The following is an 18,709-nucleotide window of genomic DNA, read 5'->3' on the forward strand; positions in this document are numbered from 1 at the left end:
TATTAGTATTGATAGTAATACTAATAAGTGTATTATGTTTGAGTATTACTACAATACTAATAAGTGTATTATGTTTCAAACATTAGCAAATAATGATCGTAGCTACATAGTCACTCTTTGGCTCTGTGAATTTGACCACTGCAATAAATTTTCTGCTATAAAAGATCCAGATTTACTTGTCGGTATTATTTCTGTAATACTGGAAGGCTGTATACCTGAAAGAAGTAATTTAAAAAAAATTTTTTTTAAGATTTTATTTATTTATCTGAGAGAGAGAGACTGAGAGAGAGAGAGCATGAGAGGGGGGAGGGTCGGGAGGGTCAGAGGGAGAAGCAGACTCCCTGCCGAGCAGGGAGCCCGATGTGGGACTCGATCCAGGGACTCCAGGATCATGACCTGAGCCGAAGGCAGTCGCTTAACCAACTGAGCCACCCAGGCACCCTGAAAGAAGTAATTTTATATGAAAGTTTTAAGAGGGCACCAGTTGGTTAGCTTTCTAAAGGAAACAGGAGAAAATATTGGAAAATGTAAGTGTTTCAAAAGAAAAAAAATAAAGCTTTATCATGGTACTTGAGATCCAGTATTGAAGTAAAGTAATACATTTTATATAAAGATGATTTGGTAAAGAATAAAAATTTTCAAGGAAGAAAAATGTTGCCCAAGTAAACTGGGTCACTATGTAGCACTAGGCAATCTACCAGAGATGATTAAAAAATCTTTGGTTGAGAAAATTTTCTTAAGGTACTAGAAGGGATTTCAGTTTTATGTACTGGGTCTTCCTCTGTCATTTTTAAATTGTAATAATGGTTTTCTGATGACCTCTCAATCTATGCATCATTTAGACCCATATGAGTAAAAAGTAAATGTCTCTCCTACTAGAAATACGGGTAAGTATATGAATAAGCAATTCACTGAAAAAGAAATATGAAGAGCCAATAATCAAGAAAATGCAAACTTAAGAGTGAAATATTTCATACCTGTCAGAATAAAAATTAAAAAGTACAAGAAGAGAGGAAGATGGTGGAATAGGAGGACTCTAGGCTTGCTTCATCCCATGAATACAACTAGATAACTATCAAATCATCCTAAATACCCCAGAAATTGTCCTGAAGACTGGCAAAACAAACTCCACAACTAAAGGTAGAGAAGAGGCCATATCAAACAGGGTAGGAAGTGTGGGGACACGGTCTAGGGGGGAAGCAGTCTGTGGCTACTGTAGTCAGGAGGAAGCCACTGTCACAGAGAAGGGCAAGAGACAGACTAACACACAGGGAAGCACAGAGGGAGAAAATGAATCTCCATAGCAATTGGCTTGGAAAGTCAGAGAGGTGGAATTTCCTGACTTCTGACAACCAGCAGAGCTTAAAGCCTGGAGTTTTTGGTTTTGTTTTTTTTTAAGATTTTTTTTTTTAAAGGTAATCTCTATGTCTAGTGTGGGGCTCTAACTTACAACCCAGAGATCTGCTCTGTAAGAGATGTAGAGAGATCACATGCTCTACCAACTGAGCCAGCCAAGTGCCCCTAAAGCCTTAGAGTTTTAGAGGTCAATGGGCTTGGCTGTGATAGAGCCTGGAGGGCACTGTGCTGCTCTTGGAGTGAAGGCTGGCCAGGAACCCACAGACATAAAGCATGTAAACAGTGATCTGAAGAGTCCCTGGGACACAGTGGGGAGGTTATTTGCTCATTTTGGTGCATGTCCCAGAAATGCAGTGTTCATGGAGAGAACCCTCCAGGAAAAAAGGAACTGGCCAGCACCATTTCCCTCTGCCACCCTTCTGCATAAGCACAGGGCCACCTGCGGGAACCAGCAGAGTGCTAACACTTCTACCTAACATGCTTACATCAAGCACCCCCCGACACACAATGCTCCAGCAGAACCACCCTTCCCAGTCTTGTTTGTCTCAGTCCCAGTGCCACAAGTCCCTCCCCCAGAAGACCAGCCCAAACCCCTGCTCACACTGGTTCTCATGACATGGGAGTTTTGTAAGGCCTTGGTTCTGGCAGCAGTGGCGACAGGTCTCATTTTACAAGCAGACCAGAGCACACCTAGTTAAAATGCACTACATTCAGGCCAGGGGCCAAACACTGCCCATGGTAGGCAAAGAGAGTCTCTGTAGACGACTGGTCTGAAAGATAAAGTGGCCAGGACAAAACAACAGAGCACACACAGTACACATTGGAGACATGCTGGAAGCACCAGGCCCTGGGGAATGGGGGGGCGATACATGGTAAGGCACTAGAGGACCTCTTCTTTATAAGGCTATTACCCTCAAGAACAGGAGACATAGCTGACTTTCCTAACACACATAAACAGGTACAGAGACTTAGACAAAATGAGAAGACAGAGAAATATATCCCAAATGGAAGAATGGGACAGGTGCATGGCCAGAGATCTAAGTGAAACAGATATGAGTAACATGCCTGGTGGGTATTTAAAGCATTGATCATAAGGATACTCATGAAAACAAAAAGCAGACGGAAGACTCTTAACACAGAGATAAGGAATAACATAGCAGAGATAAAGGGCTCAATAAATGAAATGAGAAACATGCTGGATGGAATGAAGAGCAGGCTGGAAGAAGCAGAGGAATGAATTAATGATCTAGAAGACAGAGTAATGGAAAGTAATCAAGCTGAACAAAAGAGAAAAAAGAATTAGGCAAAATGAGAATAGACTTAACTCAGTGACTCCTTCAAATGTAATAACATTTGTATCATAGGAGTTACAGGATAAGAAGAGAAAGAAAAGAGGGCAGAAAATTTATTTCAAGAAATAATACCTGAAAACTTCCCTAATCTGGGGAAGGAAACAGATAACCAAATACAGGAGGCATGGAGAACTCCTCAAAAAAATCAACAAAAGCAGATCCACACCAAGACATATTGTAATTAAAATGGCAAAATATAGTGATAAAGAAAAAAAAAGCATCAAGAAAAAAATAAAGACAGTAACATACAAGGGAAACTCCATAAAGCTAGCAGGGATTTTTTTTAACAGGGAGTGGCATGATATATTCAAAGTGCTGAATGGGAAAAATATGCAGCCAAAAATACTCAGTCCCACAAGGGTATTATTCAGAATGAAAGGAGAGATAGAGTTTCCCAGACAAACAAAAACTAAAGGAATATATAACCACTAAGGCAGCTCTGAAAGAAATATTAAACGGGACTTGTTGAGGGGAAAGGAAAGATCGAAAGTGACAGTGTGAAGGTAGGAAACACAAAATCAGTAAAACTGAATATTTCTCTAAAAGAATCAGTCAAGGAACTCACAAAATAAGAGGATGTAAAATATGACAACAAATACCTAAAACATGGGGAAGAGAGGCACAGAAAGAATGGGTTCAAAATTAAATGACCATCAACTTAATATAGACTGCTAATGGCAACCATATATCAATAACCACTAATAAATATGCAAAGAATAAAGAGAAAGAAATCCAAATATATCACTAAACAAAATCAGCAAAACATGAGAGAAAGACAAGAAAGGATCAGAGAAAATCTTCAGAAACAACCACAAAACAAATAAAATCACAATGAGTACATATTTTCAATAGTTACTTTGAATGTTAATAGACTAAACTCCCATTCAAACGAGATAGGGTGACAAAATGGTTAAAATAACAAGACCCATTTGGATGCTGCCTACAAAAGACTCATTTTAGACATAAACACACCTGCAGATTCAAAGTGAGGGATGGAGAAATCTATCATGCAAATGGATGTCAGAAGAAAGCAGGAGTAGCAATACTTATATCGGACAAAATAGACTTTTTAAAAAAAAGATTTTATTTATTTATTTGTCAGAGAACAAGCAGGGGGAGTGGCAGGCAGAGGGAGAAGCAGGCTCCCCACTGAGCAAGGAGCCCGATGTGGGACTTGATCCCAGGACCCTGGGCTGAAGGCAGATGCTTAATCAACTGAGCCACCCAGACGTCCAGCAAAATAGACTTTAAAACAGACTGTAACAAGAGACAGAGAAGGACACTATATAATAATAAAGGGGATAATCCAACAAGAAGATCTAATAATTGTAAATATTTAAGCACCTCAACATAGCACCCAAATACATAAGATAGTTAATAACAAAATAAAGGAATTAATCGATAATAATAGAATAATGGTAGGGGACTTTAACACTCCACTCAAATCAATAGATCATCTAAACAGAAAATCAACAAGGAAACAGAGGCTTTGAATGACACACTTGGCCAGATGGATTAAAAAGATATATTCAAAACATTCCATCCTATAACAGAATTTTTTAAGTACATATAGAACCTTCTCCAGAATAGAGCATATGCTAGGCCACAAAACAAGCCTCAGCAAATTCAAAAAAATCAAAGTCGACCATGCATCTTTTCTGACCACAATGCTATGAAACTAGAAATCAACCACAAGAAAAAATGTATAAAGACCATAAAGAGATGGAGGATAAATAATAATGAACAAGTCAACCAGGAAATAAAAAGAAATAGAAAAGTACATGGAAACAAATGAAAATGAAATGACAACGGTCCTGGCACACCTGGTTGGCATAGTAGGTTGAGCAACTGACTCTTGGTTTCTTGGACTCTTGATCGTGGGATCAAGCCCTGCTTCTGTCTCTACACTCAGTGCAGAGTCTGCTTGATATTCTTTCCTCCTCCCTCTGCCCCTTACCCCTTCTGTCAAATAAATAAATAAAATTTTTAAAAAACAAAACAAAACACAATGGTCCAAAACCTTTGGACCTGCAGCAGCAAAAATGGTTCTAAAAGGGAAGTTTGTAGCAATACAGGCTTATCTCATGAAGCAAGAAAAATCTCAAATAAGTAACCTAACCTTATACCTGAAGGAGCTAGAAAAAGAAAAACAAACAAAACCTAAAACCAGCAGAAGGAAAGAAACAAAGTTTAGAGCAAAAATAAATGATATAGAAACTAAAGAAACAATAGAACAGACCAGTGAGACCAGGAACTGGTTCTTTGAAAAAAATCAATAGAATTGATAAAGCTGTAGTCAGACTTATCAAAAGGAGAAGAGAAAGGACCCAAATTAATAAAGTCACAAATGAGAGAGGAGAAATAACCAACACCACAAAAATACAAATAATTATGAGAATATTATGAAAAATTATATGCTGACAAATTGGACAATCTAGAAAAAAATGGATAAATTCCTAGAAACATATAAACTGCCAAAACTAAATCAAGAAGAAATAGAAAACAGACTGATAACCAGTGAAAAAACTCAATCAGTAATCAAAAACTCTGAACAAACATAAGTCCATGATCAGAAGACTTCACAGGCCAATTCTACCAGATATTTAAAAAAGAGTTAATGCCTCTTCTCAAACTATTCCAAAAAAATAGAAGTGAAAGGAAAACTTCCAAATTCATTCTATGGGCAGCGTTACCCTCATACCAAAGATACCACTACAGATAAAGACACCACTACAAAAGAGAACTACAGGCAATTGTCACTGATGAACACAGATGCAAAAATTCTCAACAAAATACTAGCAAACAGAATCCAATACATTAAAAAAAATCATTCACCTCAATCAAGAGGGATTTATTCAATATTCATAAAACAACGGGATACATCACATGAATAAGAGAAGGGATAAGAAACATATGATCATTTCAATAGATGCAGAAAAAACATTGACAAAGTACAACAACGATTCATGATAAAAACCCTCAACAATATACATATAGAGGGAATCATACCTCAACATAATAATAGCTATATATGAAAAACCCACAGCTAACATCATCATTAATGGGGAAAAACAGAGCTTTTCCCCTAAGGTCAGGAACAAGACAAGGATATCCACTCTTATTCAACATAGTACCAGAAGTCCTAGCCACAGCAATCAGACAACAAAAAGAAATAAAAGGCATCCAAATTGGCAAGGAAGAAGTCAAACTTCCACTGTTTGCAAATAACATGATATTCTATGCAGAAAGCCCAAAAGACTCCACCAAAAAATGACTAGAACTGATACACAAATTCAGTAAAGTTGCAGGATAAAAATAAATGCACAGAAATTTGTTGCATTTCTGTACACCAATATTGAAAGAGAAATTAAGAAAACTATCCCATTTATAATTTCACCAAACATAATATGATACCTAAGAATAAACCTAACCAAAGAGATGAAAGACTGGTCCTGTACTCTGAAAACTATGAAACATTGATGAAAGAAATTGAAGATGACACAAAAGAAATGGAAAAACATTCAGTGTTCCTGGATTGGAAGAACAAATATTGTTAAAATTTCTATACTACCTAAAGCAATCTATACATTTAATGCAATCCCTATCAAAATACCAACAGCATTTTTTATAGAATTAGGACAAATAATTCTAAAAGTTTTATGGAACCACAAAAGATCCAATAGCCAAAGCAATCTTGAAAAAAGAAAAGCAAACCTGGAGGCATCACAATTTTGGATTTCAAGTTATATTACAAAGCTGTAGTATTCAAAACAGTATCGTACTGGCACAAAAGTGAACACAGCAGATCAATGGAACAGAATAGAGAACCCAGAAATGAACTCTTAGCTATTTGGTCAATTAATCTTCGACAAATCAGGAAAGAATATCCAATGGGAAAAAGTCTCTTTAACAAACGGTGTTGGGAAAATTGAATAGCTATGTGTAAAAAAATGAACCTAGACCACTTCTTACACCATACACAAAAATAAATTCAAAATAGATTAAAGACCTTAGTGTGAGACCTGAAATCATATAAATCCTAGAAGAAAACACAAGTACTAACCTCTTTGACATGGGCTGTAGCAACTTTTTTCTAGATATGTCTCCTGAGGCCAGGTAAACAAAGAAAAAAAATAACTTTTAGATTTAATTAAAATAAAAGCTTTTGCATAGCAAAGAAAACGATCAGTTAAACTAAAAGACAACCTGTGGAATGGGAGAAGGTATTTGCAAATGACAATAACCGATAAAGGATTAGTATCCAAAATATATAAAGAGCTTATAAAACTCAGTACTCCAAAACAAATAATCCAGTTATAAAATGGGCAGAAGACATGAACAGACATTTCTCCAAAGAAGACATCAAGATGGCCAACAGACACATGAAAAGATGCTCAACATCATTCATCATCAGGGAAATACAAGCAAAACTACAGTGACCTATCACTTCACACCTGTCAGAATGGCTAAAATGACTGATAAATGGATGAAGATGTATCCATGTATGAAAGACCTAAATGTGAGACAGGAATCCATCAAAATCCTAGAGGAGAACACAGGCAGCAGCCTCTTCGACCTCAGCCGCAGCAACTTCTTCCTAGAAACATCGCCAAAGGCAAGGGAAGCAAGGGCAAAAATGAACTATTGGGACTTCATCAAGATAAAAAGCTTTTGCACAGCAAAAGAAACAGTCAACAAAACCAAAAGACAACCGACAGAATGGGAGAAGATATTTGCAAATGACACATCAGATAAAGGGCTAGTATCCAAAATCTATAAAGAACTGATGAAACTCAACACCCAAAGAACAAATGATCCAATCAAGAAATGGGCAGAAGACATGAACAGACATTTTTCCAAAGAAGACATCCAAATGGCCAACAGACACATGAAAAAGTGCTCAACGTCGCTTGGCATCAGGGAAATCCAAATCAAAACCACAAAGAGATACCACCTCACACCAGTCAGAATGGCTAAAATTAACAAGTCAGGAAATGACAGATGTTGGTGAGGATGTGGAGAAAGGGGAACGGGACCCTCCTACACTGTTGGTTGGAATGCAAGCTGGTGCAGCCACTCTGGAAAACAGTATGGAGGTTCCTCAAAAAGTTGAAAATAGAGCTACCCTACGACCCAGCAATTGCACTACTGGGTATTTACCCCAAAGATACAAATGTGATATGAAGGGGTATGTGCACCCCGATGTTTATAGCAGCAATGTCCACAATAGCCAAACTATGGAACGAGCCAAGATGTCCATCAACAGATGAATGGATAAAGAAGAGGTGGTACACACACACACACACGCACACACACACACACAATGGAATATTATGCAGCCATCACAAAAAGCTTGCCATTTGCAACGATGTGCATGGAACTAGAGGGTATTATGCTAAGCGAAATAAGTCAATCAGAGAAAGACATATGTGATCTCACTGATATGAGGAATTTTTAATCTCAGGAAACAAACTGAGGGTTGCTGGAGTGGTGGGGGGTGGGAGGGATGGGGTGCCTGGGTGATAGACATTGGGGAGGGTATGTGCTATGGTGAGTGCTGTGAATTGTATAAGACTGTTGAATCACAGACCTGTACCTCTGTAACAAAAATACATTATATGTTAAAAAAAAAAAAAGATAGTAGGAAGGGAAAAATGAAGGGGGAAATCGGAGGGGGAGACGAACCATGAGAGACTATGGACTCTGAGAAACAAACTGAGGGTTCTAAAGGGGAGGAGGGTCGGGAGATGGGTTAGCCTGGTGATGGGTATTAAAGAGGGCACGTATTGAATGGAGCACTGGGTGTTACACGCAAGCAATGAATCATGGAACACTACATCAAAAACAAATGATGTAATGTATGGTGATTAATATAACATAATAAAATAAAATTAAAAAAAAGATGTATCCATGTAAATATATACAATGTAAATGTATACAATGGATGTAAATATATACAATGGAATGTTAATTCAGCTATAAAAAATGACATTAGTGGAAGTACAGAGTATAATGCTAAGCAAAATAAGTCAGGGAGAGGAAGAGAGATACCATATGATTTCACTCATATATGGAATGTAAGAAACATAACAGAGGTAAAGGGAAAATAAAGAGAGAGACAGACCAAGAAACAGACTCTTCATTATAGATAACAAACTGATGGTTACCAGAGGGGAGGATGGTGGGGGTGGGTGAAATAGGTGATAGGGATTAAGGAGTGCACTTGTTGTGATGAGCACCAGGTGTAATATATGGAATTGTTGATTTACTACCTAAATTTCTATTAAATCTTACCCATCTTTTTTTAATATTATTTTTTTAAAGATTTTTATTTATTTATTTGACAGAGAGAGACACACAGCAAGAGAGGGAACACAAACAGGGGGAGTGGGAGAGGGAGAAACAGGTTCCCCGCTGAGCAGGGAGCCCAACGTGGGGCTCGATCCCAGGACACTGGGATCACAACCTGAGCCGAAGGCAGACACTTAACGACTGAGCCACCCAGGCGCCCCTAAATCTTACCCATCTTAATGCTATTAAATTCTTCCTTGATGGGGCGCCTGCGTGGCTCAGTCTTTAAGAGTCTGCCTTCGGCTCAGGTCTTGATGCCAAGGTCCTGGGATCGAGCCCTGCTTCAGGATCCCTGCTGGGTGGGGATCCTGCTTCTCCCTCTCCCACTCCCCCTGCTTGTGTCCTCTCTCTTACTGTCTCTCTCTCTCTCTCTCTGTCAAATAAATAAATAAAATCATTAAAAAAAATTCTTCCTGAGGAAATTCATTTAAAGCTCATGGTTGTGGTTGGAAGATACACTCGAGTCTGGAGTACACTTTTATTTTCATGATTTTATCTTCAACTTTGTCATATGAATTGTTCATAGCTGAGCAAATGTGTCTTTTTATGTTGTCTTTTCTATTTTTGAAAGAAATTAAAATATGCATTTCCAAGCTTTCTGAAAGAATTATCAGGTCTCCTATTTTCACCTCCCCTTCCATTTATTGCAATTTTTGGGGTTTTTTTTAATATGTTTTTAGAGCAGTTTTAGGTTTACAGTAAAGTTGAGAGGAAGATCTAGAGACTTGCCATATACCCCTTGCCGTGACACATCTATAGCCTCCCCCATTATCAGCATCACTTACCAGAATTGTACATTTGTTACAATTGATGAATCTGCATTGGCATGTCATAATCATCTAAAGTCCATAGTATATGTTAAGGTTTACTCTTGGTGTTGTCCATTCTGTGGGTTTGTACAAATGCATAATAACATATTCATCATTATATCATACACAGTATTTTCACTGTCCAAGAGTACTCTGCCTATTCATCTTCGCCCCATAATTGCTGGCAATCACTGATCTTTTTGTTGTCTCCATAGTTTTGTTTTTTCCAGAACGTAATATAGTTGGAATCATACAGTACGTATTCTTTTTTGTTTGGCTTCTTTCACTTAGTCCTATGCACTTACGGTTCTTCCATGTCTTTTCATGGATTGATAGCTCACTTCTCTATAGTGCCAAATACTATTCCATTGTGTGAATGTACCACAGTTTATTAATTCATTTAATGAAAGACAACTTGGTTGCTTCCATGTTTTGGCAGTTATGAGTAATTGATCTAAACATCTGTGTGCAGGTGTTTATGTGAACATCTTTTCACCTCCTTTCAGTAAATACCAAGGAGTATGATTGCTGGATTCTATTTTAAGAGTATATTTAGTTTAGTAAGAAACTGCCAACTGTCTTCCAAAGTGGCTGGACTATTTTGCATCATTTATTCTTTATAGCACACTATTTCCAAGGTCTCATAGTTTTCTTAAAACTGTGCAATTTCTTTTTTCTCAAATCCGAAACTTCTGTCTCCTCTCACCTGAATACAGCTTAAATGGTGATCATATTCCCACGGTTCCAGCCTGGATCTTCTTTTCTCACTTTTACAGAATTTAGAGGAACAGTCTTTTCTACCTCACATACTTTAATGCACAGTTTCTGTTTTGATGATTCCTGAAGTTATATCTCTATCCCGTATCACTTTATTAAAACTCCAGACCCATAAAGCTACTACCTATTGGCCACTTTTATCTCAGCTATTCCATAAGCATCAGAACATTAACATATCAAAACCAAATGTGTATTGGCAACTATTCCTCTACAGATTATTTTCTGAATTCCCTTTCTAGGTGAGCACACTTCTCTGGTTGCCCAAACAGATGCTTAGGGTCTTCTTTGAATATGTCTTCACTCTCCTTTCTCACATGTGAGAATCTTCAAGTGTGGTTACATCTCTTCCCTCATTTTCTTTCAAGTGTACCTCTCCTATTCTTACTCCCACTCACATCCTCTTTGTGTTCTGCTTCGATTATGAAGAACCTCTAGCCAGCTCCTTTCCTACTGGCAGTCTTTGATACCTTCTGTCTTCCATATTAGAGTCTGTTGTTCAGAATGTGGTTTGGATGATCATTCCATATTAACATCTGATTTTGTTAGCCCTTGTGGAAACTGCCAGTGATTCCCCCACTGCCTCGGAATAAAGCCAAATGCCCTGCTATGGTTTTCAAGGTCCTCATACAACCTCTCTTGGCTGCTACTTGTAGATTTTCCTGCATGTGCTCCGTTCTCTCTGGCCTCATATTCATGTTCCTCCTGTTCCTTTTCCCTGGAATGTACTTGCTCTTCTTTCTGTCTAATTAACTTACACTTAGCATTCAGCTTTAGGTGGCAGTTCTTCTTCCCTTCTCCCTGTGCCCCATTTGGATTTTTTTGTTCCTCTTACATGTTCCCCATGGAGCCTGAGCAATAGTTCGGTTACAGTACTTCTAACACATTGTTTTGTAACTATAGTAATCCCCCTTATCTGTGGTTTTACTTTCCATGGTTTGTTACCTGGGGTCAACCACAGTCTGGAAGCAGATGATCCTCCTTCTGACTTATCATCAGAAGGTCATTAGTAGCCTAACACTACGTCATGTGCCTACATCATTTATCTCACTTGACCTCATCAAGTAGGCATTTTATCATCACAAGAAGAAGGGTGAGTATATAGTACAGTAAGAGTTTGAGAGAAAACCACATTCACATAAATTTTATTACAGTATAATTCTATTTTATTACTAGTCATTGTTAATCTCTTACTGTGCCTAATTTAGACATTAAGTTTTATTACTGGTATGTATGTATATGAAAAAACATAGTCTGTATAGGATACAGTACTATCTGTAGTTTCAGGCATCTACTGAGGGTCTTGAAATGTATCCCCATAGTGAAGGGGGTACTAATGCGTTTCACTCTGACCTCTCCATCCCCATGAAGTGCTATGTCCCCTTCACTTCTGGATGTGAGTCTCCAGCACAGGCCAAATGTGGTTGGTTATTTGCTGACATTTTTCTCGGACAATGGTTCATACTTAGGGGTGATTTTATCTCCCAGGGGACATTAGCAATGTCTCAAGACATTTTTGATAGTTATGACTGGTGCGATCATGCTGCTATTCTCTAGTGGGTAGGAGCTAGGTATGCTGCTAAACAACCCTACAATGCATAAGAGACTTCCCACCACATTATCCAGCCCAAATGACAATTGTGCTGAGGTTGAGAAACCCTGCTTTAGGATGAAGTGTAAAACTTCAGGGCACTAATTTCATAACAAAAAGATGAATTGAATTTGGAATTCTCAATGTATGCAAATTTTTAGTGTCAAGCAAGTTAATTTTTAGTCTAAACTGCTTTGGTTCTTTTTGTGGCCTATTAATATTTATTCAGAATTTGTGCTGTGGGGAAAACATGTGAGTCTAGTGCTTATTAATGGGTTATCAGCTACCTGCAGTAATTTAAGTATACAACTGAGATTGTGAAAAGTATAGTGGAACTAAGCTATTTGAGAAGTTTTTTTCATTTACTTTTTCTTATTTTAAATGTGCCTAGTAACAGGTGACTACCCAGGCAGTTTTTTGGAGATGTGGGAATGAGTGATGTCCTTTTTAACCTCTTAAAAAGGATTTGACTATAAAATCCTCAGAAAAGACCACATGTAGTAAACTTTTTGTCTTACGATTAGATTAGCAAATGATGAAAACTCTAGTGCTACCATGCACACTCACGTACTAGTTCACACGCACACCGATTTAACCAACAGTAACCCTCATACACTTGTATCCTCTCTTAAACCAAGTGTCTGCTACAGTGCCAGGGACATAGTCCATGTTGATCCATCAAAATAAACAGGGCTCCTCATGAAGGACCCCGTGCCTACCCTACAAATTGAGTGGGGACAGAAGATCCATTTCAACTAAATGTACTGTTTTCATTTAATAAATTTAAATTTTTATAAAGGTATTAAATTAGAAGAGCTTACTAATACACTGGAAAATTAGAATGTTGAAGGATAAATTGTTGCTGATGTTAGAACAAAATGGGACTGACTTGCAAAACCAAGTAATGGGAAAATAAAATACCTACCACATTTAAATATTTTAGTGTGTGTCTAAGTAAAAACAGAAGACATCACAGAAAAAATTTTGATTCTCCTGTCCAGGATTCACTATATGATATGATCTCTGTTTTATAATCCACTTTTCAAAAAAATTTTTGAATAAGAAATTTGAGTAGGAGAAAGTAAGAAACATTTTAGGAAATGTTAGGAAAAAGAGGCAATGACTCGTATTCTTAAATAGGACCTGTTGATAGTAATTTCAAAATAAAAGTTTAACCTATACATAACTATTTACAAAGTTATTTCGATGAATATAACCAGGAGAAAATGGAATAAAGGCATATGTAAATATGGACTTGAATAAAGAGTTCTCCAAATTTAATTGCCTTTCTTTCTTTTTTTTTTAAATATATATATATTTTTAAAGATTTTATTTATTTATTTGAGAGAGAGAGAATGAGAGACAGAGAGCATGAGAAGGAGGAAGGTCAGAGGGAGAAGCAGACTTCCCGCCGAGCAGAGAGCCCGATGCGGGACTCGATCCCGGAACTCCAGGATCATGACCTGAGCCGAAGGCAGTCGCTTAACCAACTGAGCCACCCAGGCGCCCCTTTTTTTAAAGATTTTATCTGAGAGAGAGAGAATGAGAGACAGAGCACGAGAGGGAAGAGGGTCAGAGGAAGAAGCAGACTCCCCGCTGAGCAGGGAGCCCGATGCAGGACTCGATCCTGGCACTCCAGGACCACGACCCGAGCCGAAGTAACTGCCTTTCTTTTAATATCTTTCAGAGTTCTACAGAAATTTTGGAGTATTCATCAGATAGTGAAAAGGAAGATGACTCAGAGAATGTCTTGTTCATTGATTCCGAATCCTCTCCCAAATACCACATGGATTTTGGATCTGATGATAGACAGATGATGGAGAAACTGATAAAGCAGAGGGTGAAATCTGCAGAGACCATTTTGTACACACCCCAGGAACAGACTTTTCCCAGGATTCCAGACACATCAGCAAACAAGAAGAAGCTTCTAAGGTTAAATTACACCTTTTTTTTTTTAAATTCTTTTTTTTTTTTTTTAAGTTGTTATCTTTCTTTAAAATCCAAATACCTGAAATGTTAATTTAAAAATACTTAAACTTGTTTACTTGGGGAAGAAAATTGACAGAATAGAATTGTAACTTCAATAAGCAATTACAGAAGTTCTAATTTCTGGAGATGATTTAGGGAACCGTTTATCCAAGTCAAGCATTCACTGTTTCAGTCATAACAGCTTACATGATTAATCCTTAGTGGGATTGGTTATTTGGGTTTATCAAATTTTATTGAGCATCAGTATTCCACATACTTAGACAGTTAAGACAAGTAAATGACTATTCCTGTTTTTGAATAAGTTATATTATAAAGAGGGAAATAGAAATAAATATATTCAGGTTATTTTTACAAATATGGTTACAGAGATTGTCCAAGGGAACACTTGCAAATGCAAAGATGTATGAGAGAGCAAAGACACCCAGATAGGAAACTGGTTGGTATGTATATGAATAACCATAAGGGCCAGGCCATGGGGGTCAAGCAGGACATGTGAAGGGGATAGGGGTATGCCTTCCAAGAGCCATGTCCCAACCCTGTGTAATACATGGTCTCTTTGTGTTTGAAATTAGAACAAAACAAAGAAAACAAAATTTCAATGAAAGTGAGAACTTGTGGGAAGCAGTGCCATAAAAGCAAACTTAGTAGAGTTTCAAGGAAAAAGGAGTTTCAGTAGAAAGAGTAAATGTGGCAAGGAAAAACACAGGTTTAGATTTGTTTAGGAAATGTTTACATCAAGAGGTGGGCAGGTACAGTGTATACTGAGAACTCAATGGCAATGTTAGTGAACTAGCAGGGGAGGAAGCCAGGGACCCGTGACTCAAGGAGTGTCCAAGACAAAGAGTAGGGACAGTGCTGTGATTCTTCTGCTAGGACTAGGATTTCAGGCAAGAAGTCAGATGTGGAGATTAGCTGCTAGTGGCTTGAAAGGGATCTCAGGTCCAGAGAGTCACCAGAGGAAAGATGAGGCCTATTTAGAGAATAATGAGGAGGACCCAGCGGAGACACAGTGGTTACGGATAATTGCTCTATCAGTGTCCAGGGAAGGAAGTAGGGGAGGGGGATCAGGAGAGGAGAGGCCCATCTTAAGTGTAGGAGTAGAGGGACAAGCATAAAGATGTCAGAGTCTAGTGGGATGGGTGTAGCATGGTGGATCAGTTCATGCCTATTCACCATATGTATATGTTAACATAAAATAACTCAGAAGGCTGTATGCCCAAAGCAGAGAGATTTCAAGCATCAAAAGAGAATGGTGGTGGTTTATATTAGTTTTTGGAAAGAACAGGAAAGGAAGACAGTTAGAGGGATTTGAATGTCCTTGTTGAAGTTGATGCCACGCAATTACAGAAAACCATGTCCCCAACCCTAGTGAGGGCCTACTATGTGCTAGGCACCGTTGCATATCCTGGAGACATAGCAACTACAGCCCTGACTGTGTAGGGGAGTGTGTGATGAGGACCCAAGAAGTAAAGTAGAAGTAATGTCAAAAGAAGATAAACTTTATGGAAAGAAATCAGATAAAAATAGGGGTCAAGACTAGCTAAGAGGTATGGCAAAGGACATTTCATGGAGCTGACATTGCCTAAGGTGAGGCAAGAGGGTGGTGTAGGGGATCAGATGGTTTTGTTTTATTTGGTTTTTCTTTTTGGTTGGTTGGTTGGTTGGTTTGGTTTTTCTTGGTGAGAAAATCATGAGGCCTTATTATTATTATTATTACTATTTTGAGGGAGGGAATTGTTAGCCTTTTACTTTATTGTAAATTGACCAATATACATTCTTTCTACAGTTTATTTACTGGGGTCTGAGTTGTTTTTTTTTTTTAATATTTTATTTATTTATTTATTGGAGAGCGAGCGAGAGAGAAACAGCATGAGAGAGGAGAGGGTCAGAGGGAGAAGCAGGCTCCCTGCCGAGCAGGGAGCCCGATGCGGGACTCGATCCCGGGACTCCAGGATCATGACCTGAGCCGAAGGCAGTCGCTTAACCGACTGAGCCACCCAGGCGCCTGGGGTCTGAGTTTTTAATACTGTTTTGCTTCTATATTTTCAAACAAAAATTGGATTTTTTTCCCACTACTTTTGCTGTTTGGCATTGAATTCTTTTATATGTGTACAGGTGTATTTGGCAAGAAGGTTTGGTATGAAGGTTTCTATTTTGTGTGTTCAGTTCTATCAGTTGGTCATACTGTGTCACCCACCTACCCCATTAGTTTTTAAAAGTGGAAATTTGGTCTGCATTTTTAGTAGTAATAATCTCTTTTTACATTTACTGTGTTCTTTTTTCTTTCAGTCTTAGGAAAATATAAATGATATACAGCGCTGTTTAAGGTGTATAGTGTAATGACTTGATTTACGTATATTCTGAAATTATGACCACTATAAGTTTAGTTAACATCATCACCTCATATAGATCCCCCCCCAAAAAAAGAAAAAATGTTTTTTTTTCCTTGTGATAAGCTCTTTTAGGATCTATTCTCTCAGCAGCTTTCAAATATACCATACAGCGGTGTTAACCATAGTCCTCATGTTGTACATTACATGTCCAATACTTATTTATCTTATAACTGGAAATTTGTACTCTTTGAGCACCTTCTTCCAGTTCTGTCCCCCACTGCCACCTGTGGTCACCACAAATCTGATCTTTTTGTCTATGAGTTTGTGATGGGGTTTTTTTGTTTTTATTTTTGTTTTGTTTTTAGATTCCACATACAAGTAAGATCATACAGTATGTATCTTTCTCTGTCTTATTTTACTTAGCATAATGCCCTCAAGGTCCACCCATGTTGTCACAAATGACAGGAGTTCCTTCTTTTTTGTGGCTGAATAATAATCCAGGCAGTGTGTGTGTGTGTGTGTGTGTGTATATGTACCACATTTTCTATATTCATTCATCTGTCAGTGGTCTCTCAGATTGTTTCCATTTTTTGGCTATTGTAAATAATGCTGCAGTGAACATGGGGATGCAGATACCTCTTCAAAATAGTGATTTATTTCCTTCAGATATATACCCAGCAGTGGAAGTGCTGGATCATATAGTAGTTCTATTTTTAATTTTTTGAGGAACCTCTGTACTGTTTTCCATAGTGGCTGCACCGACTTACATTTCCACCAACAGTGCCCAAGAGTTTTTTTTTTTCTTTGTATCTTAACAAGAATTTGTTATCTCTTGCCTTTTTGATGATAATCATTCCAACAAGTGTGAGGTAATGTCTCATTGTGGTGATTTGTATTTTCCTAATGATTAGTGACATTGAACACCTTTTCCTGTACCTGTTGGTCATTTAAATATCTTCTTTAGAAAAATGTCTATTCAGATTCTTTGCCGATTTTTAAAATTGTTTTTTTTTGCTATTGAGTTGTATAAATTCTTTATATATTTTGTATATTAACTCCTTATCAAGTATGTGATTTGCAAATACTTTCTCTTATTCTGTAGGCTGCCCTTTCATTTTGTTGATTATTTCTTTTGCTGTGCAGAAGCTTTTTAGTTTGATGTAGTCCCACTTGTTCATTTTATTCCTTGTGATTTAAGTGTCATCCAAAAAATTATTGCTAAGACCCATGTCAAGGAGCTTTTTTCCTATATTTTCTTCTGGGAGTTTTGTGGTTTTATGGATTAAGTTTTTAATCCACTTTGAGTTAATTTTTGTGAGTAGTGTAAGAATAGGAGTCTAGTTTCATTCTTTTATATGTAAATATCCAGTTTTCTCAGCACCATTTATTGAAGAGACTGTCTTTTCTCTATTGGGTATTCTTGGTCCCCTTATCAAATTTTAGTTGACTCTTTATACATGGGTTTATTTCTGGGCTTTAGTTCCGTTCCTTTGGTCTATTTGTCTGTTTTTATGCCAATACCATACTGTTTTGGTTGCTGTAGCTTTATCATATAGCTTGAAATCAGTGTGATGTCTCCCACTTCGTTGTACTTCCTCAGGATTGCTTTGGCTATTTGGGGTTCTTGTGGTTCCATACACATTTTAGAAGTGCTTTTTCTATTTCTGTGAAAATGCCATTGAAATCTTGATAGGGATTGCACTGAATCTATAGATTGCTTTGGGTAGTTGGGGACATTTTAACAATATTAATTCTTCCAATCCATGAACATTGGATATCTTTCCATGTATTTGTGTTGTCTGCAGTTTTTTTCATCATGATTCTATATATAGAGAAAATCCTAAAGACTCCATTTGAAAAACTTTAGATCTAATCAATGAATTCAGTAAAGTTGCTGAATATGAAGTTAACATACAAAAATCAGTGGCAGATCTGTATATACACTAGCAACAGATTAACAGAAAAATAAATTAAAAAGATGGTCTTATTTACAATAGCATCAAAAACAATAAAATAGGAATAAATTTAACCAAGGAGATGAAAGAGCTCTACCCTGAAAACTATAAGAAATAGATGAAAGAAATCATGAGGCTTTTCACCATGTTCATCATCTGAATAGGATATGGGTCTGAACCTCATTGACAGTGCTGTTGC

General features: G+C 37.5%; 1 protein-coding gene across 1 annotated transcript in view; it reads left to right on the top strand.

Moving 5' to 3' along the window:
* SPIDR (scaffold protein involved in DNA repair) overlaps positions 1–18,709 on the top strand; it is a 488,464-nt gene that overhangs the window by 129,268 nt on the left and 340,487 nt on the right. Inside the window, exon 2 of the mRNA XM_021688483.2 lies at positions 13,921–14,165. Coding sequence (XP_021544158.2) covers positions 14,020–14,165 — 146 coding nt within the window. The 5' untranslated portion in view covers positions 13,921–14,019. The remainder of the gene's footprint in view (positions 1–13,920; positions 14,166–18,709) is intronic.

The sequence above is a fragment of the Neomonachus schauinslandi genome, chromosome 4, assembly GCF_002201575.2.
Source record: "Neomonachus schauinslandi chromosome 4, ASM220157v2, whole genome shotgun sequence".
Taxonomy (NCBI): Eukaryota; Metazoa; Chordata; class Mammalia; order Carnivora; family Phocidae; genus Neomonachus; species Neomonachus schauinslandi.